This window comes from Leptonychotes weddellii, chromosome 11 (genome assembly GCF_054177405.1).
Source record: "Leptonychotes weddellii isolate Sample4059 chromosome 11, ASM5417740v2, whole genome shotgun sequence".
NCBI classification, from domain to species: domain Eukaryota; kingdom Metazoa; phylum Chordata; class Mammalia; order Carnivora; family Phocidae; genus Leptonychotes; species Leptonychotes weddellii.
The window spans coordinates 80,560,663-80,581,334 of NC_138379.1; the positions used below are offsets into that span (position 1 = coordinate 80,560,663).

The following is a 20,672-nucleotide window of genomic DNA, read 5'->3' on the forward strand; positions in this document are numbered from 1 at the left end:
GGTCATGATCTCAGGGTTGTGGGATTGAGCCCCACGTTGTTGGGCTCTGTGCTCAGCAGGGTATCCGCTTGAGATTCTCCCTCTCTCTGCCCCTACCCCACCCAATATAATAAATAAAAATTCAAGGCAATTGCCCAAAATGGGTGGCAAAATAAAGAAATTTAGTTCTTCCTCTCTCTTTGGCAATCTTTTTCCTGTATGTAGATTGTTGCCCCCAAAAGTAAACAGTTATTGGGAATGGTTGATGGTAAGAGCAGATGAGGTGTTTCACAGATAAGTATAAATATGGGTCAACATTTCTACAAGCCAAAAGACTTTTTTTTTTACCTCTTTGCAAAACCACAATAAAGATATAAAGGCAGACTCTGGGTTGATAAAAAGTTGTTTATTCTTATAAAATTTAGTACAAATCTCATTGAAGTATAAATCTTGAGCAATGTTTGGAATTATTACATAGTAATCCAAAGGCAAATGAATAAAATACTTCATTTTGTCTGACCATACCACATGTTAATTAGCCCTTCGTTTACCTGTGATGTAGAAACATAGCATCTTAGGGCGCCTGGGTGGCTCAGTTGGTTAAGCGACTGCCTTCGGCTCAGGTCATGATCCTGGAGTCCCTGGATGGAGTCCCGCATTGGGCTCCCTGCTCGGCAGGGAGTCTGCTTCTCCCTCTGACCCTCCCCCCTCTCATGTGCTCTCTCTCATTCTCTCTCTCTCAAATAAATAAATAAAATCTTTAAAAAAAAAAAAAAAAGAAAGAAACATAGCATCTTAACTGCTGACTCACCTTAATGTCCCATTTTTCTCTCAGGGAGGTTCCTTCATAGTTATTAGTTAAAACATCAAGAAAAGCGGAAATGAACAATTTTTCTTCTCTTATTATTTAGGTCATTCAAAATCCAAAAGAAACCTATGTACATTCCCATGAGAGTACCCCTAAAACAGCAAGGTCTGCAATCCCTTCACTTCTGAGGAGTAAAAAGGAAAAAAAAAAAAAATTGGTACCAGATTAAGCCTATTCATTTGTCTGGTATGAAACAGGTTGCACTGTGCCAAAATTCAAGAGCCAGCTTTTTCTTTTTTTAAGCTCCTGCGCCAAGCCACTCTTTTTTACTAGGCTTTTGCTAAAATCAGCATTCCCCAGCATCCTACTTTGACCACAGTTTTGTTGGAAAGGAGCTCACCAGCATTCTGGGGATCCCGATCACAGAAGAAAAGAGACGGAGACGCTACTGTCAGATTATTTCCATGTGCAGCAAAACTCGTTAACCAGATGACAGTCATTTTAAAAGACCCGCTGTTAACATGCCTTGAAAGCTGCTTTTGCCAGAGCAACAATGACTTCATGCGGTTCCAACGCTCCATCATGCCTGGCCAGTGACATCCATTTTCAAGACCACTCATTAGGTTAGTATTACCAGTGACCACACAATGGGTGGAAACTTCCTATCAACCTAGGCTTAGCCTTCAGTGGCCCCACACATTTGCTCACTAACTGAGATCAATCCCCAGTGGTCTCAATAACATAATACATAATCAAATAAATAAATAAACAGCAAATAAATAAATAATACTTATTTTTTTCCATAAAAGTCCTACATTAAAGACACCCCTTAATAAAATGCCACAGTGTTGCTATGAAATACACAACGGGGTATTTCATTCATTCACCACAGGGTTTAAACCGAGACAAAGAGTACACAAGTGACCTGCCCAATTGATCTGGCAAGTGAGCAGCCAAATTAGTTAAAAGAACCCAGGAAGTCTTGATTCCTAACCTCTCGTTCTAAGCTTACATTCTCGCTTTCCCTGGGTGAGATTAGAGACTATTGCACTAAGAAATATTTTGTTCCCTTCCGAGACTGCCCTTGTCATAATACTTTATCCATAGAGAGGGGCATCTTTTTCAGAGAAAAGAAAAGGTAGTTAAGAGGGCTAAAGGGAACGTATATGAAATTAAAAAAAAAAAAAAATTAGCCTCATCACCCTGCGGCCAGTACACTTGTCTTTGGTTCTGGTTTGCAGTACGTATAGCAGAGCTGAAACTTGAACTGCCATCTCAAGCACAGTGGAATCCACATGGTAAATCCCTATGGAATTCACTCACAGCCTCTCATGCCTGGGAGATTAATGCACAAAAGCCCTGAGAATTGGCATAGTTTTCCTGGTAGGGCAGAACCCGTACAACAGGACTTGGTAAATCTGCCCACACCTCATTCATCTCTCACCCAAAGCCCTAGCTCTCTGGTTTTTATGCAGAAAAGAGTTAACAGGGCAGGCCTGAACTCCTGTCCTTGGGAAGGCCAACTTGCAAGGTTGGCCCTTAGCTGGCGTCTGGGAACTTAGATTTCGGGAACGCTCCCTCCACTAACTGCTGAGAATGGCTCACCATGCCTCAGCTGTTTGTGCAAACAATATGGTTCATGCTGAACAGCTACTTTCCTGCTGGGAGTCAGGAATTTTGCTCCATGCCAGGCAATGGCTGCCTACATGACCAGCCCCCAAGAAAAAACTTGGGCACTGAGCAGCTAATGAGCTTCCTCGTTGGCCATTTTACACATCTGGCCACAAACTGTTGTTAGGGCAATGAAGCACATCCTGGGTGATCCCACTGGGAGAGGACTCTGGAAGCCTGGGCCTGGTTTCCCTTCGACTCTGCCCCTGGCACCTTTTCCCTTTGCTGCCCTCTTTGTACCCCTTCACTGTAATTGATCACAGCTAGGAGCTTGACTACATTCTGAGTCATGTGAATCCCCCAAGCAAAGCACCAAAACTGGGGGGGGGGTCTTGGGGACCCTCAACAGTTGGTATAGGGAGGCCTCAAGAAGTGACCCATTACTAAGGCCAGTTTCACCCCATCCTCCTCTCAGCTCTTTCCCTTTGTGTGAGCACATCCGGTCCCCTGATCCGATGCTCAGATGTCAGACATTCATCTTCCTGAAAGTCCCTCCCTTTATAGTAAATGGGGTGACTTTATTTAAACTGCTACATGGAAAGCGGGAATAAGGGTTTGTTCAAGGAGTCAGTTCTCGAAGGGATTCTCAAATTCCTTCCTGAGCTGTCTAGCCGTCAGGCATCCCAGAGACAAGAGGATCCAGGGACACCAGGAACTAACAGGAATGCAGCACTGCTCACCTCATGGCGCTGCCGTACTCACAACTACCACCGAGTAGTCTCGCTTTTCTACAACCGCGCCACGGTAGACATTAGTGTTTTAATACTAGTGTGGGCTCCACTCGAAGACTGACCAAACTGACCGATAAGGTGTAGCCCTTTTGTGAAACCTCAGTTCGTCGTAAGCCTGATTCTGTAACAGCCGTATCTCCAACCTGGGTCCCGTGGCTGGCTGAACCCAGTCCCCCGTCTGGAGAAAGCCTTGGCTAGTGCGTTTTGAGATGGCCGTTGTGCTTTTGCTGCCGCTCCTCACTCAACCTGCTCCTCCAGGCATGGTACTTCTTGATGCTCTTCCTCCATGCGAAGCGCCAGATGCTAAACATGAAACACCAAGACACAGCGTACATCGCTACTCCCCCAACCTTCACAAACCACTTGGGCTTGGGGGAGACCATTTCACAGAAAAGGAGGCGAGCTCCTACACCAATCCTCACTCCAGTAAACAGGGCCACAAAGAGGAAGTCCACCACATCTCCAGTGAAACTGTGGTAGTGGCCTGTTTCACGGAGAAACCAGCGCATCTGTAGCAAGGGGTTGGTGATCTCGCTTCCAAAGAGGACCGCGTTGACCTCTGTGCCTGACTCCCCGAGCACCAGGGCCATGATGATGCCCAGGATACTCAGCGTGTGGTGAGCTAGCATCAGGGGCCCCTCAGACTGGAAGTAGATGCACCAGCCCAAGTCGAAGATGAAGTAGCCCAAGGTGAGACACAGAACGTGCACCTGGAGAGGAGTATTGGGTGAGCCTGAAATAAACCAAGACAGAAGCAAACTGAGTGGCTGGGAATTGAGCTACCCTGCACTGGGACACTGGGGTCCAGTGTTTCCCAAGCTTTCTTGAACCACCGAGAGCAAAAACAAAGGCAGGCACATGCATCTGAGTGACGACCAAGAAAGACTAAAATCTAAAACCTTGATCTTTATCAAACCCAATAACGTCACAGGCCTGGGAAATTCTGTTTTGACGAATCAGATCTCAATGAATGAACTGAGCACCAGCCATAATCTCAGTGTCCTCTCTATGGAGCAGCATAAAACTGAGCTGCTTTGTCTTTTCAATTAAAATCCTACAGCTAGTTTCTTTCTCTTTTTTATTTTTTAAAATTTTATTTATTTATTTATTTGACCAGTTTTAAAGGTCTGTTTCCAAGCTCTCTTAGTTATTCTGCCCTGGATGTTGGATTAATTTCTTAGCTTAGTGGGTTAGATTGTCTGGACGCTGGTGGCCCTACCCTTCTTGAAAGTGGACCTTGGAAAGAACCCCAGAAGTTAGTGTATTCCCAGCCCAAGAAAATCAAGTGCGAGGACATGACATGTTCAAATCTATTTAAAACCTTCATATAAGACATGCAGCTTAATAGCTGCTTTCATATCAGTTGGAATAGTTTTGGGAAAACCTCAGAAGCTAAATATAGGAATTTAAGGAAATTAAAAAAACAAAAACAAAAACTAAGGAATTAAAAAAAAACATATCCTAGGGGACTTCTGGCCTGAATTGTTACCCCCCAAATTCTTATGTCAAAGCCCTAACCCCCAATTCCTCAGAATGTGACTGTATTTGGAGAGAAGGCCTTTAAAGAGGTAATTCAGATAAAATGAGGTTGTTAGGATGGGCCCTTATCCAATATGGCTGGTGTCCTTATAAAAGAAGGAGATCAGGACACAGACACACACAAAGGGGAGACCATGTGAGGACATGGCAAGAAGGAAGCCACCTGCAAGCAAAAGAGAAAAGCCTTAGAAGAAACCAAACCAGCCAACAACTTGATCTTGGACTTCTAGCCTGAAGAACTGTGAAGACGTAAGTTTCTGTTGTTCATGCTTCCCAGTCTGTGGCATTGTGTTACGGCAGCTCCAGCAAACTAATTCAAGGGGATACAACCTTTTTTATTCTAAGGAGGTAATACTTGTACATCTAGTAGTTTAAAAAAATCAATATAAGTGCTGCAAATAATGTGACATCAGTTAAATAAATGATAGTATATGCATACAATACAATATTACATCACAAATTAAGAAGGATAAAAGAAATCTATGTACATAGATGTCCTCTGAATATACAATCAAGTGAAAATTGCAGGTTATCAAAAAGCATGTATAATACAGGCCATCTGTGTCTGTTTGGAGGGGGTGGTAGAAGATGTTGATATTGGCTTTATGTTTTATATATTTCGGTGGATTACAATGTAACACGCATTTAAAATTTGTTTTAAAAGTAGAGAGTTACGAAAAGCAGAAGTAGGGACATATACAGTATAAGAGGTAAAAATGAAGACGCCCAATACAAATTACAATGGTAATTATTCTTCAACATTCTCCAATATTGTACAAATTCTGTGAAAATGTCCCTTCCTTCCAAGACTACCCCCCAATTATGATCCTCTTAGGGAAAATCCTCTAATGTCTCCCACCTACCTGGATGGGTAAAAGGCCAGGGGCCATCAATGAAGCCAATATAAGCTGAGAGGCCTATAGAGAGGATTCCATGGGTGAATGTAACCAGCCGGCAGCTCCACTCATAGCTTCGGTGCTTATTCAGGTGGCAGAAAGAAATGTAGAGTGAGAGCCAGCCCCCCAGGCTGCACAGCACCTGCGGACACAGAGCTAATGCCATCCTATGATGAAAAGACCAAAACCAGAAAAACAAAGGATGCGCCCTAAGAAAACAGCATTGGGTCAATTTGCATATAATCTTCATTCCAACTCTAGGATAGTACAAAAATACCGCCTTCACTGAAACACTTCTTCCTTTCGACACAGCCAAGAATCTTCCATTAAAGCGTGGCTGTAATTCTGATTCCATGTTCCTTAGAGATGATAAAAGCTCTAAACCGAAAACCAGGAACTGCATTCTGAGTTGGTAGACTGCCTGATAAAACGTGTTGTTACGATGAGTAAATGTCAACAATAACCTGCCAGTGGTGACTGACCTTGAATACAATACATGTAGTAGATAATGTGTTCACACTTCAAAAATCCCAATAAGAAGCTCTCTCGAAAAAACAGTACCACCACCTGTGGTTTCTACAAGAGGTCATATGACTCATAGCAGTTTTGTGTGGTTTGAAGCTGATACTAAATTCAACTGAAGTTTGGATTCGGGTCACAGGTTTATCAATTAAAATCAAAACTTGAGGTAAACCTGAATAGGGAACTAAAAGGAGTCTAGGTATTTTGGAAGGAAAAAAAAAAATCCTAGTTCTGAAATCCAACTCAAAGACTGATCAAGGGGGAAGCAGAAGGTATAAGTGGGAAATTTTTGTTGAGATATAAAAAATATCCTTAAGGCAGTTATTCAGTTAAACATCAAACAAAGTCAGAAAGCTACGCTTTGAAATTTTTACTGATGACAAATATATCAAGCCAAGAATGACTGTAACTGAATCAATTTGGCCATACAGGACTAAAATCTTAAAGTAACCAAGATGTTGTTATTAATACTCGTTAGCTCCTCTATTGAAAGTACAAATAAAAAAGTCAAAAACATTGCAGATATGTGTCTCATCTCAGCAGGAATTTTCTGCATGGCTACACTTATTGCTTAACCCTATTCTGACAAGTGAAATACTATCCATGGACCAACACAAAGCACTCCCGAGAATGCTATCCAGAGAGAGCTTGATGAAGGTCAAGTTCTGTAAAGCGTTCATCTGAAATCAGGCTTCTATTCATGAAAACAGTAGGCGTCAATCACAGTCCTGAGTTCCAATTCTGTCTGTGCCCCTAACTAGGCATAAAAGTGTGGGCGAATCACTTTCACCTCTTGAGCCTCCGTTAAAAAAATGGGGGGAAGAGAGAAGAAAAGAGGATTGAAAACTCTAATCTGGCCCAGTTCTGACAAGGAGTTCTGAGATAAATTTTGTAAAACATCTAGGCCAATTTTCAGAGCAAGGGCCAGAAATACAAAGTACCCAGAGTGAAAAGAACCGTCCTCGCTTATTTCCTTCTAAATGCCAGGGTCACCGGCCAGTAATACGGATCAGCTCATTTGGATCTGCTGATTAGTATTTTTAGAGTCCTCTTCCCTGAATCCTAATTCCCTGGCAGAACAGAGGAAACAGTCTATTTACAAACACTTAAATAAAAGAATAGACATTTGTAAGGGGCAGATACAAGTCTGTGACCTTGGGAAAGTCACTCCATCTCTGGATTTCGGTTTTGTTTTTGTTTTCTTTTTTTAACTCTTGGGTAAAAGAACGGAAGGGTATTGGGGTGGCCGCTCCAGCTCGGAATTCCAAAGCTCCGGTCCTCGCTCCTCCCGTTCCAGGGCCAGATTCGGGAGGAGGAGCGCTGGGCGGGCCCACCTGGCTGGCGACCGCGGAGCAGGCGTGGCTCGGGCGAGCGGCAACCCGGGCGCCCCTTAGGCACTGCGAGCGCCTCTCCCTCCGACGCGCCCACGGACCGCGGGCCACCCCCGGCTCGCGAGCACCTGCGCCGCGCCGCTGTGCGGACCTCCCGCCGCCCGCCCGAGCCCGGCGAGGCAAGGCCTCCCGCGCCCGCAGGCAGGAGGAGAACACCGCCCCCCGCCCCCAGCCCCTCCTCGGCGGCCAGGCGGGGCCATCTGCCCGCCTCCTTCCCCACCAGCGCGCCGGGCCGACCAGGCCGCCCTGGTCCCCAGCCCAGCCCGGCGGCCGCAGTCCGACCGTTCGCGCCGCGCTGTTACCTGGCCGAGCGCCCCGGGAAGCCTCGGGCGCCTCGACCCCAGAGCTCAGAGCGAGGATCCCCGGAGCAGGAAGCGGCGGAGAGAGGGAGAGAGGACGATGCTCTGACGGCGGCGGAAGAGGAGCCCGGGGTCTGGGGGCACCTTGTGGCTGGGAGGACGGAGCGCAGAACCCGAGCTGGACGATGGAACCGGAGGGTGCTCCTCCCGCGCTCCGGGCTGGGGCGGGTGGGGGGGGGGGGAGATAGCAGGGTGTGACCTAGTGATCACATGAGACCCGCAGGCTGCTGCCCTTGTTTGCGTGTTTGTTGTTTGTTTGTTTGAATAATTACCCATCCCGTCCCCCGTCCCCCGCCCCCCCAGGTTGGGACAGCCCATCCGGTAACTGAGGGCTCGCACCCCTACTAGGCACTGTGGGAGATACAAGATCTCATCGCTGCTCTCACGGTTGAGTCTCAGTTGTGAAACAAGCACACAAATCACTGATTTGCCAGGAAAGTGCTTAGGCTTGGGAATTAGCAGTCCTTTTCGTGACAGCCCTGCCACCAACTTGGTGGTAGAATATAAGGCTTAAAAATAAACACGGATTGGTTACTGACTCGTGTCTTTGCGCAAGTTACTTAACTATTCTGTGCCTCCATTTTTCTCAAACACAGAACGGGGATAGTAATAATAGGCATCTTATAAGGCCATTGTGAGAATTTTACACGCTTTACCTATGTAAACTGCTTAGAACAATGGTGGGCCCCAGGAAGTCACTATATAAATGTTAATTATTGTGATCGGTGACACTTCCGGTAAATCCTTTCTCCTCTTTGAGATCTATTTTAATACCACGGAAAATCAGTTGGAAGAGATGACCAAACAAGTATGGAGGCTCAAATGGGGTAAAGAGGGTATGTGGATTGGTTTATTAGGATGGGCAACAATGGGATGCTGAGGGGCCCAGACAGTCTTAAAAAGAGAAGTCGTTAAGTAGAGGTGTGAGCATTTACACCATGGCTGGGGAGTAGTGAATAATCTAGTTTTGACATTTATCTTGCCAATCTCTCGTGAGTAAGGATCAAACTGTTTTCATCTTTGTTTGTCTAATACCTGGTAGGAGGCAGATGTGCTAGATGTTCACTGGTTGGATGGATGGGAAATGAGCCTGGAAAAGTGTCTTGGAAGCATATTGGGGCTCCTAAACCTTGTTAATCTTCTATACCATTTAGGAAGTGTCTTCCAAATACCCTCATAGGCTGTATCTTGAAAAGTACGATTTAGTAGGCTTAGTGTGGGGCCTAGGAATATGTATCTTTTAAAACTTAACCCACAGGTCATTCAGATATTAGACATGTTTAAGAACCATTGCTGTCAGAGGACGTTAAATGACCCTGTTGCTAGACTGAGGCATCTTATTATGTGGGTAACAGGAAGCCTATGATGTTATTGGGCAAGGGGATAATGTTACCATGTTCTCCAAGCCCTTGTTACTCAAAGTGTGGTCCATAGCCCAGCAAAATCCACAGCTCCCAGAGTTTGGTAGAAACACAGAATCTCAGAATTCCAATGTGTAACCGAAGTTGAGAATCACTGCTATGCACCCAACTGAAGTCATTATAAGATGAATTGGAGAAGACAGCCTGCTTCAAGTGGGTTGGAACAGACCAGATAAGAGGTAATGAGAGCCTGAAGAAGGAGAACGGGGAAGGATCCATTTCACTAAATGGATACTATGCAAATCTCAACTTTCCCCATTTGCTTATAATTGTTGTAGTATTTTTTTCTTCTTCTAGTATCTGAATTTGGAACTACTTTCTGCTGCCACCATTTTCCAGGGAAGAACAGAGTACTAAAAGGCTTCAGGGGTCTAAAGGCTGGGCGGATAAGGGAAAGTTCTTTCTATTGAAGCCTTTAATGGGCCTTTATCCTAGGGTGATTAATAGTCCAGGTTCAAGCTTCATTACCTTGGATTAAATTTACTAATTTACATATGTTTGGCCATAACCCTTGTTCTACCAAATCAGATACTAGTCAACAATGGCATCCCCCCAAGAAGTAAAGGAGAGCCGGGGACAGGAAGCTCTCCACCAATTTATTAGAATAATAATGACAATAATTGTGATCATAATCACAATAATAATAGACAACACTTATTGTACCAGGCTTTGTTCCAAGCACTTTATGTATATTATTAACATTTAATTCTCACAGGTCTATGAAATGGGTACTATTGTTATCCCCATTTTATAGGTGAGAAACTAAGGCACAGAGCAGTCAAGGAACTTGCTCAAGGTGACATGATTAGTAGGAGGCAGATTTGAGTATGAACCCAAGCAGTATAGCTCTGGAGGTCATGCTCTCAACCACCAAGATATGCTGCCTGAACTTGACTAGAATCCCCTACAGATGTGTACTGTATTATTAGGTATTCACAGCTCCTAGCCTCAATGAAGGGCACTAGAAGTTATTCAGAGGTAAAAAAGGAATTTAATTTTCAAAAATCTTAATTGCCTATTATGTACTAGGGACAGTGTTGGGTTTTTTTTTTTAAGATTTTATTTATTAATTAGCACAAGCAGGTGAAAGGACAAAGGAAGAGGGAGAAGCAAATTCCCAGCCGAGCAGGGAGCCTGACATGGGGCTCGATCCACGACCCTGAGATCATGACCTGAGCCTAAGGCAGACGCTTAACTGACTGAGCCACCCAGGCGCCCCAGTATTAGGCACAGTGTTAATCATGGGGATATAGAGAAAAAGAGCCTCCACTATAAGGAGCTTCCCACAGTCTAGAAGGAGAAGCAGAAGAATCAGCAAATGCAGTACGTAAGATACAGCAGAGTGCACAGGGAGGAGGGGCACTGAGCCTAAAACCTGGGGGCTCAGGGCAGAATTCCTGACTTCAGTCCTGGAACTAAGTTTATTCTCTGAGTTTCACCAAAAGTCCTTAGTATTAGGAGCCCACAGCTGGGCCCACCAGTCTTGAGTCAACTAAAAACTGAAGTATGAAAATTTGAAAAGTAGCAGGAGCAATTCTTCTCTTTCTTTCTGCCTGGGCAATGACTGGTTTTTGTCCATAGATTCTCTTGTGCCTAGTTAGCTGCTGAGGAAGCTAACCGAGCTTTGGTTAAACTTCACTGGAATTTTATAGAATCATGCATACATGAAAAGTGAATCAGTGCCCGCTTCCAGGTTTGACTCTGTTAAACAGTTGTCCAAGACAATGGAAATGGAAGCTACTGGAGGCTGAGCAGGGAGGCTACAATTCTGCATTTCTTTCATAAAAACCATGGTCAAATAGCCCAGAAATTGACCCTCATACAGAGTCAACTGATCTTTGACAAAGGAGTTAAAGCAATACAATGAAGAAAAAATGGTGTCTTTAACACATGCTGCTGGAACAACCACACATCCACATGCAAAAAAAAAAACTGCATCTAGACCCAGACCTTATACCCTTCACAAAAATGAACTCAAAATGGATCATAGACCTAAATGTAAAATGTAAAACTAACATTTCAGGAAGAGAACACCTAGATGGAGAAAACCTAGATGACACTGGGTATGGTGATGCCTTTTTAGATACAACAACAAAGACACAACCCATGACAGAAATAATGGGTAAGCTAGACTTCATTAAAATTAAAAATATCTGCTCTGCAAAAGACAAATATCAAGAGAATTAGAGGACAAGCCATGGACTGGAAGAAAATGTTTGCAAAAGACACATCTGATAAAGGACTGTTACCCAGAATAGACAAAGTACTCTTAACATGCAACAATAAGAAAATAAATAACCTGATTAAAAAGTGGGCCAATGACCTGAACAGATACCACACCAAAGAAGACATATGGATGGCAAATAAGCACATGAAAAGATGCTCCACATCATATGTCATCAGGAAAATGCAAATGAAAACAGCTGAGCTACTACTACACACTTATTAGAATGACCAAGATCCAGAACGCTTGGCAACACCAGATGCTGGCGAGGATGTGGAGCAAGAGAAACTCTCATACACTGGTGGGAATGCAAAATGGTGCAGCCACATTCTGTTGGGAGACAGTTTGGAGGTTTCTTACAAAACAAAATATACTCTTACTGTATGATCAAGCAATTATGCTCCTCGGTATTTACCCAAAGGAACTGAAAACTTCTGTCCACGTCAAAACCCCACACACAGATGTTTATGGCAGCTTTCGTCATAACTGCCAAAACTTGGAAGCAACCAAGATGTCCTTTGGTAGATGAATGGATAAACTATGGTGTATTCAGACAATAGAATATTATTTATTCAGTGCTAAAAGGAAATGAGCTATCAAGCCATGAAGACATGGAGGAATTTTAAATGCACATTACTAAGTGAAAGAAGCCAATCTGGAAAGGCTATGTACTATGATTTCAACAAAAGGCATTCTGGAAAATGCAAAGCTATTAGAGATGGTAAAAAATCAGTGTTTGCAGGGTGTAGGGGGGAGATAGATGAACAGGTGGAGCACAAAGGTTTAGGGCAGTGAAAATACCCTGCATATTACAGTGATGAGTATATGTCATTATATTTTTATCCAAACCTGCATCACGTACAACACCAGGAGTGAGCTCTAAGATGAACTGTGAACTTTGTGTGATTATTGTGTGTCAATGTAGGTTCTTCCTTGGTTTAAAAAAAAAAAAAGTACTTTCTGGTGAGTGATGTTGATGATGGGGGAGGCTATGCACGTGAGGGGGCAGGGGTGTATGGGAAATCTCTGTACCTTCCTCTCAATTTTGGTGTAAATCTAAAACTGCTCTAAAAAAATAAAGTTTTTTTAAAAAGATGAAATGAATGAAAACCAGCATGTGGTTCGTGCCCATCCAGGGATGCCAAAAAAAAAAAAAAGAGAGAGAGAAAGAAAAGAAAAGAAAACCAGCATTGTAAACAGTGTAACTACCCATGGGCTCCTGGGTCACAGAGTTGTCCCTTTATATATTTAAATGAGTCCCAAAGCCTCCTCTTGATGTCTCTTTGCTGCATACCTAGCCCCTTCCAACTGGATCTTTTCTTGAGACAGTAACCACTACCAGTAGGCTTTCTTCTCCAGCTTCGTGACATGAAATATTTGTCTGAATATAAGGCCCATTCAAACATTAGAAATAGGTAAGTCTTAATTACTTACATATAGATTTCCCACTTGGATATTGTTTACAACAAATGTTTCGTCCCAATTTCAGTTTTTCCCCATGAGCCATTACATTTTTGAAGGGCCTCCCTTTCCCACAGGTCAGTGTTTCCTTCAGGAATGGTAGCTATTTAAATTTTTATTAACCTAAGAAAAACCACCGGGAGAGCTTCCTTGTCCCTCAAGCTCCTCAGCAAAAGTCACAGTGCATTCAAAAGCCAAATATATTTGATTATTGGATTATGCTTTGCCTGACATATCTATTGCTTCCCATTGTGAATGTTTAATAATTGACCTTCAGGATATCTGCAATATGAGCTTTTCAGCCTCTGCTTCCATCTCTAAAGTCTGAATGACTTGGCCTTAAACATTTACCATCCTCCCGCTTAAAAATCTTCCCACCAGTTTCCTGCTACTCTGCCCTCAAGGTAGTTCTGTCAAAAAGAATAAGAACTCTGAACTCTTCAAAGCCCTGTATTAATGTTTGTCATCTTTAGCTTCAGTCTGGAGAGTAACAGACTTACTGCACCAATTTGAAACATTTTTCCCCAGCCCATTTCTTTTAAGTAATCTCTGCGCCCAATGTGGGGCTCAAACTCGCATCCCTGAGATCAAGAGTTGAATGCTCCACTGACTGAGCCAGCCAGGTACCCCCCCCATCCCATTTCACTATATGCACTCATATCCCCTCCCCTCAACGAAAGACACAGAACAATAACCTAACCCTCTTCTTATCAATAGTGGAATCATTTTTATCATAACTATACAAATTTATTTAGGAACAGAGAGATTCCTTTGAATCTCAACATTTTCTTGGATATACAGTCTTTTTTTTTTTTTAAAAGTTTACCATTTCTGGAATGGCTTCATGTTACATCTCTACACACTGGCCCACAAAGAAGGAGACTAGAGATAATGTTCCCGAGAAGTCAACAAATATTCCCAGCCCATGTGGGAACTCTCTTGTGGAAGGTAGCACAGTATTTCACACTTTGGCATTTTTTTCCTTTCTTTTTCTTTTTTTAAAAAGGAGATAAAATATTACAGAGATGTCTTCAAAATTCACACCTGAGTTAAACATTTTGCTGGAAAATTCCACATTTAGGAGAGAACGTAGCTGCAAAAACAAGAAGGGGCTATATACAGGTATTTTGCCAACATAATTGTTATGTGTTTGCTTTTCTGTTCTTCCTCCTGCAGCCAGGGGAAGGGAGAGAGGACCAGATAAGGACAAGGAAGGAGAGAAGGAATAAACACTCCTGAACTCTGGGGCAGGTGTAGAACACAGAAGAGCACCTGTGGGCAGAGAATTGTGCCCATGGGACTGAGGGTGGCTCAGCCTTCTGTAAAGAGGAGGGATCCTGGAGAAGGCCATCATGAGTGGATTTGGTTCTAGAAAAGGGGGCGGGGCTACAGAGAACATGGGGTGAAATGAAGAGTCAGTCAGAAAAGTTTGCTCAACAGAGAGAGCATCCAGGCTTTGGTGGAGACATCAGATTCCAATCTTTTCACAGATTTTAGAGATCGGTTCAGAGATTGTGGCCAAGTTTGGAGTCAAAACCATGATCTCTCCTTCTGGTTGTTTGGCACACCAGGCAAACTGCTGTCCCCAGAAGCCCACAGATGAGTTGGAAAATAACGGCAAAGTGTCCTTTCTCAGAAAGACTACTGCCATAGGGAAGCCATGGGAAGTATTTGGAACAAGGATTGGAGCACAGGGAAAGAAGGTGAAAATGGTGAACACCTGGTTGGGGGGGGGGATGTGATTCAAGAGCACTAGGAGCCAGTGCATGGTTTAGTCACAGTTTGGATCTCTGGAGGCCCTCACTCTTGAAGAAGCAAGAGTTTGGGTTGACAGTGGGGATTCTCTTCCACTCTTCTGACAGTAATCTGTCCATACAGAGAGGGCGTGATTCCCTTCCTCCCAGGGGGACATGCAGGGCCAGGTGGATTCAGAGAAACTTTTTGGCCTCAGTGGAGGTAGGTGGGATGATTCCATCTGTACCAAGATCTGGAAGGAAGAAAAAGCAAGTCAATCCTAAAGCTGCTAACGGGTTGAGGGGAGGGGCGAATGGGCAGCGAACTCCTAACAGGTATGGGGTTTCTTTCTGGAATTAGATTATGGTGATGGTTATGCAAAATTGTGAATACACTAAAATCCAGGCATCGTACACTTTAAATGGTAATTTTTACAGTAGGTGAATTCTATCTCAAAACATTTTTAAAAAATGTACATTATATGGGGTTTTTTTCCTCCTTTTTTGGTGGGAGAGGTTGAGGAGCCCCAATATTTTGGGCTGTGCAACCGTGGGCTGGTAAGAGCTGGCTGCCTTGCTGAATGGCCTGGGTTTGGACAAGAGGATTCATCTCTTCCCACAGGGTGACTGCCTAACTTTCAAATCTCTGCTTTGTTCTGACTCAGGGAAGAACCTCTCAAGGCACCTGCTGCGAGAATAGCTTTCAAAAGGAGCAGACTCGTGGGCCCCAGAGGCCACTGCCTTCCCTGCATCACAGGTGGGAGCTCGAGCGAGGGAGCGGTAGTCCTTCTCTCTCGTTCTGTCAGCCACACTTGGCCACTCCGGCTCACGTCGGAACACCTCAAGAACAGGGTTCCCGGCATGAAGAAGAACACTCCTAAGCCCACTGAAGGACCTGGCCCTTTCTAACAGGAGTGTTTGGAAATTTCCACCCTCCCAGTGAGGATGGAAATTTTGGCTTTGTTGACATCAGCTCCTTGCCAGGACTGCTCCCTGGCCGAAGCTTCTCTTTAAAGCCCACTCCCTAGGGATATGGTCCAGCCCAGCTGTCCACTCTGTCTCCCCACCCCTGCCACCCCACTCCCCTTTCCAGCCCTGTGACGAGCTTTCTTTCCAGAGCTATGGACCCAACTTCTCGCGTGTCCCTTGACCCTGCTAGGATGTCGCGGTACTCTCTCCTCCATCTTACCCCGAAGAGTTAAAATTGGAGGAGCTCACTGCCACTTTGGAGTTATTTTGAGATGCAGTGGGGCTGTTGGCCTGGAGTCCTGAGCCGGGAGATGAAGACCTGCTGTTGTTCCCAGGGGAACAGGATGACGTTACTGAGGATGAAGAGAGGCAAAAACAAGGGGAAAATGATGCTGCTGGGTCCTGGGACCTCCTGACACGGCCCTCAGTCATGTCTCCCCAGAGAACTCCCACTTCTCCCTGACTCCCACCCACCTGCCCACCTCCTGCCATGTTAGCATCAACACCCGGCCCCAGAGGGGCTCTCATCATAAATACTCCTCTCAGCGCGGGCCCTGGAGAGCGGCATGGCTGGTTCTGCAGGTCTGAGACTTGCCAAATGCAAAAGGACAGATGCCAAAATCATCCTACTCCAGGACACACCCTGGGCTGGGCATATGTAGCCCCAGACCAAGAGAGGGGAGGGGCCAAAGAACAGGAACTCTTGGAAAGGAGGAGAGGAGCAGGAGAGAGAGAGGGAACAGTGAACAGGAGAGGGAAAGAGAATCTGAGAGCACAGCCTCTCTAGTGTGCCCATTTCCACAAAAAAGATACACAGGCTTCTAGAAAGAGCACAGCCAGGAGAGAGGAGCCCCAAGTCTCAGTCCCTGGCCATTCACTAAGCAACTCTGGCCCATGGTGCCTTGCTTCACTTCCCCGAAGCACATTTTTGTCCTCTGTAAAATGGCAGATTTGGATGTTCATTTTTGGATTTCCCGAACAGCGTTCCGGGAGTAAGGTGACAGACACCTTACCATCCAAGCAAGCCAAGATACTCTGAGGAATGGGAGGCAGTGCGGTCGAACATTATGTCAGGACAAGAGGCAGACACTGGGACTGTCCTGGGCATCTCCAGACAGATGGTCACCCTCCTAGTTCTTTGAAAGTCTCTAAGTACTTTTTGAAAAATAGAGTTCGGTAGGAAACTGGTTTGGGAAGGCCTGCCTTCCACACAGCTCCTTTAGGGATGTTAAATGCACTCCGGTGCTGAGAAGTGTGGCAACTAAGACAGAAAGCAAACACTTGCTTTCATCTTGGCTTCTCCAGCATTTCCCAAACTTACTCGATGGTGGAACCCTTCTTCTCCTAGCACAGATCTTCCTAGCCTTCGAAAGACATTTAAGGAATGCTGACCTAAGCAGTTACCATTCACCTCTACCATCCCCCTGTTGAAAGGACTTCTGGAGTTATTCAGAAACCCCATGGCAAAGCTCACCTGTTCCAGGCATGGTGCTGTGGACAGGAGGGACAGAGAGGGGGCCCAGGGACCCAGAGGGAGAGACCTGAAAGGCAACAGAAGTTTGTAAATGTCTGTGTCTGCTTCTTTCTCCGATCTTGAGTGCTTCTCCCAGGGTGCCGGGCCCCCAGAGGGCAGACAGCAGGACTCAGCTTCCCTGATGACTGCCTAGTTCCAAACCTACACTTCATCCCCCGCTTCCACAAGAAGGCCTCTGGACCCCGGCAGCATTGGCTCATCTGGCCTAATCCAGCAGGGGCTGCCCGCTGCCGACACCAGGCCCTGCCTTCCCTGCCGTGGCCCCTGGCAAGGCTCTTCCTCACGGCCAGGTGGGGTGATGAGCGGTGCCTCTCGGCTCCTGCTGGGGCAGACACTGTCTGTTGGCTATCTATTCGCCAGACCCCAGTTCTTTTTTTTTTTTTTTTTTTTTATAAAAGATCCCTTTGCTCAGGGCAGCAGAGCCCAGCAGCTTCCCAGCCTGATGTAGGAGAGGACCCCCAACTCCCCAGAAAAAAACTGGAGGGGCTGAACTTTGGACGCTGAAGCTTTTCATTTGGCCCTGGAGACCTCACAGCATCATCAACTCTGAGATCGGGAAGGAACTTAAGAGGATTCAGTTTAAGCCCTTCAGGACTCTCCCCCTTCAGATTACTCCCTTAGCACAACCTAGAACAAGATGTAATAGGAAGAATGGACTTGGGGGCCCAACAGATCTGGGGGTGAGAACCTGGTTCCACCATAACGCTCCATGTGATTTTGGGCAAGTGACCTAACCCCACTGAGATCTGGTTTTCTCATCCATGGAACAGAGCTAATACCTCCCCTATATTTCCTTTTAATTAATATTTAATGGGATAACTTCCATAAAGCTTCCCCCTCAATGCTTGACAAAAGAGCACCAGGCTTGTTAAATGTTAGTTGCCTTCCTCCCTGAAGTTAGTCGCCTACTGTTTCTGGACGCTGTTCACCTCTTCTTCTGAGCTGAAGTCTGCGTACCTTGACTCTGCTTCATTCTTCTCACGCCGACAGGGCAAGGACAGGGGAAGGACATTGGAAGGAAGTTCTGCTCGGGGAGCTGGGATTCAATGCTCCTCCCCTCCCTGGTTTGGATCATCCCATCCCAACAGGATGCAGCATGTACTCATTTCCCAATTAATCAGCTGCGGCTCTTCTATCTTCACTTACTTGCCCATTTACAAGGAGCCTCCTCAGTAGGCAGGGGGCCCACGAAGGGTGGGGACAGGTGTGGGGCCGTGTGGTAAGAGATGTTATCAACCAGCTCTCTCCCTCTCCTCCTCCTCCCTTCCCTACTGGCACACCTGAGAAATTTGTTGTTGTTTTAAAATAAATAATGTATTTAGTCACTGTGACCAGCTTCTTCTGTTTCCTTCTGGAGGCAGGCTATGCATATGCAAGCAGATATATATATCTTGGTATATATGACTCCCCCTTTTTAATTGTTTGCATAAATGGTAGCATTCTGCCCACAGTGGTTGGTGCCTTTTTTTTTTTTTTTGGCTTAACTGTATATCCTGGAGATCATTTCATATCAGAGCAGAAGAAACTATGTCCTAGTCCCAAGGAGACTGTCCCAGTGAGACCTGAGGAAAAGATAGAGTCAGAACATTTTCTCCCTCTGCTTCCTTCATAACATCACGAGCATGAACGGTCATTACTTATTTAACATATTTCTCCCCAACTAGGCTGTCGGCTTCCTAAGGGCAGGACGATGCCTGAGGAGTTCTACCACAGTGTCTACTACCATGTCTGGAACTTTGCAGGTGCTCAGTAAATATGTGTTGCATGAATGATGAGAAGGAATCAGGCTCCTTCCCAGGTCCTCTATGCTTCCCACTGCTTTTCTTCATGTGGGTGTCCTGGGTTGGGGTTGAACCAAATTGAGAACCTATTTCCCAAAGCCCTGTGTTTAAAGATTTCAATGCTCTTCTGACATGGCTCCATTTCCTTAACACGCCCGACATAACCTCATCCCCGCCCAGCACTCCTGCCTCCTCATTCACCCTCCCCGGGTTCCAGCCCATTCCAGCCTGCTATGCTTCCTCTTTCCACCCTGCCCAGCCTCAGGGCCTTCGTATACACTCTTTCCTCTGCCTAGAATATTCTTCCCTACACTCTCTCCTCCCTGTGCACCCCCACCCCCATTACTGTCTACTTACGCTTTGGCCGTCAGTTTAAGCATCATTCCTCTGAGAAGCCCCTGACACCTTGCCCTAGGTTAGGTCCTCTAAATCCTCCTGCATCCCCTCTGGAGATTTTATCCCAGAGGGCATTTGTTCAATGTCTACTTTCCCCTCTGGACTGCAAGCAGGGATCCTAAGCGTCCTGTGCACCCCCGTGTCCCAATGCCAAACATTTGGTGGGTACTCAATAAATATTTAAGAAAGGAACCGTGAATGAATATCATGTTGCCTCCAACTTCAAATTTTCAACGGTTCCCTAGAGCTTGCGGGGTAATTTAGTATCTGTGGCCCATTGTGATCCAGCCCTCATCAACTTCTCTTAGTCCCCAAGCCTTTGCTTCAGCCAGATGGAAATGCTTGCGATTCCCCAAATGCAGCATGTTGTTTTATAATTCCGTGCCTTCTCACAGATGGTTCTTTCTGCCTGGTATGTTGTTCTCACTAACTTCTAATTTGTTCTGCAAACAAATTAGGGGGTCAGCCCTCCCAAACTCCATTCTGATTGGAGTGTCTTTGATCTGTGCTCTTCTGGGCTCCCAGAGCACCCCTACAGGGCTCCTCACATCTTCACTGCAATGTCTTGCCTCTTCTGACTCCTCCTTCTTAGTGTCCTCCCTTGATCCTCTTCCTTTACCCGTCCCTCAAATGCTGGTGTTCCCTAGGGTTAAGATCTAGACTTTTCTCTTGGTTCCTTTGTGCAAACTCCATAACTGAGCTCTTCCTCCCCCAGGATTTCAGCCACCACCTTATGCTTCTGATTCCCCGATCCATGTCTCTATCTTGGCCTTCTCTCCTGACCTCCAGACCCATAATTCCAGGTGCCCAAGGACATTCCCACTTGGGTGTCCCACAGGCTTCACTGTACATTATAAGGATGTAAAGAATGGGAATCGTCCCTTTTTCCCACTCCCAAATCAGCTCCCCCCCTGTTTTTCTGTTCCATCAATGGCATACCACCTGCCCATCAACCCAACCTGAAGGCTGAGAGTCAGAGTATTCCCTTTCCTTCATCGTTCTCCTTGCCCCCACCCGATTTCCCATTCATTACCCAAGACCTAATAATTCTACCTTCTAATTATCTCTTGAGTCTCTCCCATCCCCTCATTCTTACCCGCTAGGTTTACTTCGGCCCTCATTACTTCTCTCCTGGATAACTGCAAACACATTGTAGCTGGTTTCCCTACAACCAGTCTTGCGTCTCTCAAAACCACCCTTTATACAGCAGAGTGATCATTCCAAAAGCCAAATCTGATGGTGCCAATGGCCTGCTCA

General features: G+C 45.5%; 2 protein-coding genes across 8 annotated transcripts in view; both read right to left on the reverse strand.

The window, feature by feature from the left end:
* Window positions 1-364: 364 nt before the first annotated feature.
* TLCD5 (TLC domain containing 5) lies at window positions 365-8,055 on the reverse strand. 6 transcript variants are annotated; one of them, XM_081799288.1, is made up of 3 exons: window positions 7,840-8,055; window positions 5,592-5,706; window positions 365-3,922 (listed from the first exon to the last, which is right to left on the reverse strand). In XM_081799288.1, exon 3 carries the CDS (start codon window positions 3,816-3,818, stop codon window positions 3,384-3,386), a length of 435 nt encoding a protein of 144 aa, XP_081655414.1. In that variant the 5' UTR covers window positions 3,819-3,922; window positions 5,592-5,706; window positions 7,840-8,055; the 3' UTR covers window positions 365-3,383. The 6 variants fall into 6 exon arrangements, with proteins under 6 accessions (XP_081655414.1, XP_081655412.1, XP_030875673.1 ...); XM_081799286.1 differs by having other exon boundaries at window positions 5,592-5,766; XM_031019813.2 differs by having other exon boundaries at window positions 5,592-5,791.
* Window positions 8,056-13,969: 5,914 nt separating this feature from the next.
* Window positions 13,970-20,672, reverse strand: part of POU2F3 (POU class 2 homeobox 3) — a 72,972-nt gene continuing 66,269 nt past the window's right edge. For both annotated transcript variants that reach the window (XM_081799285.1, XM_081799284.1), the window contains exons 11-13: window positions 17,179-17,245; window positions 15,925-16,057; window positions 13,970-14,989 (exon numbers count right to left, since the gene is read on the reverse strand). In XM_081799285.1, coding sequence (XP_081655411.1) covers window positions 14,950-14,989; window positions 15,925-16,057; window positions 17,179-17,245 — 240 coding nt within the window. In that variant the 3' untranslated portion in view covers window positions 13,970-14,949. The remainder of the gene's footprint in view (window positions 14,990-15,924; window positions 16,058-17,178; window positions 17,246-20,672) is intronic.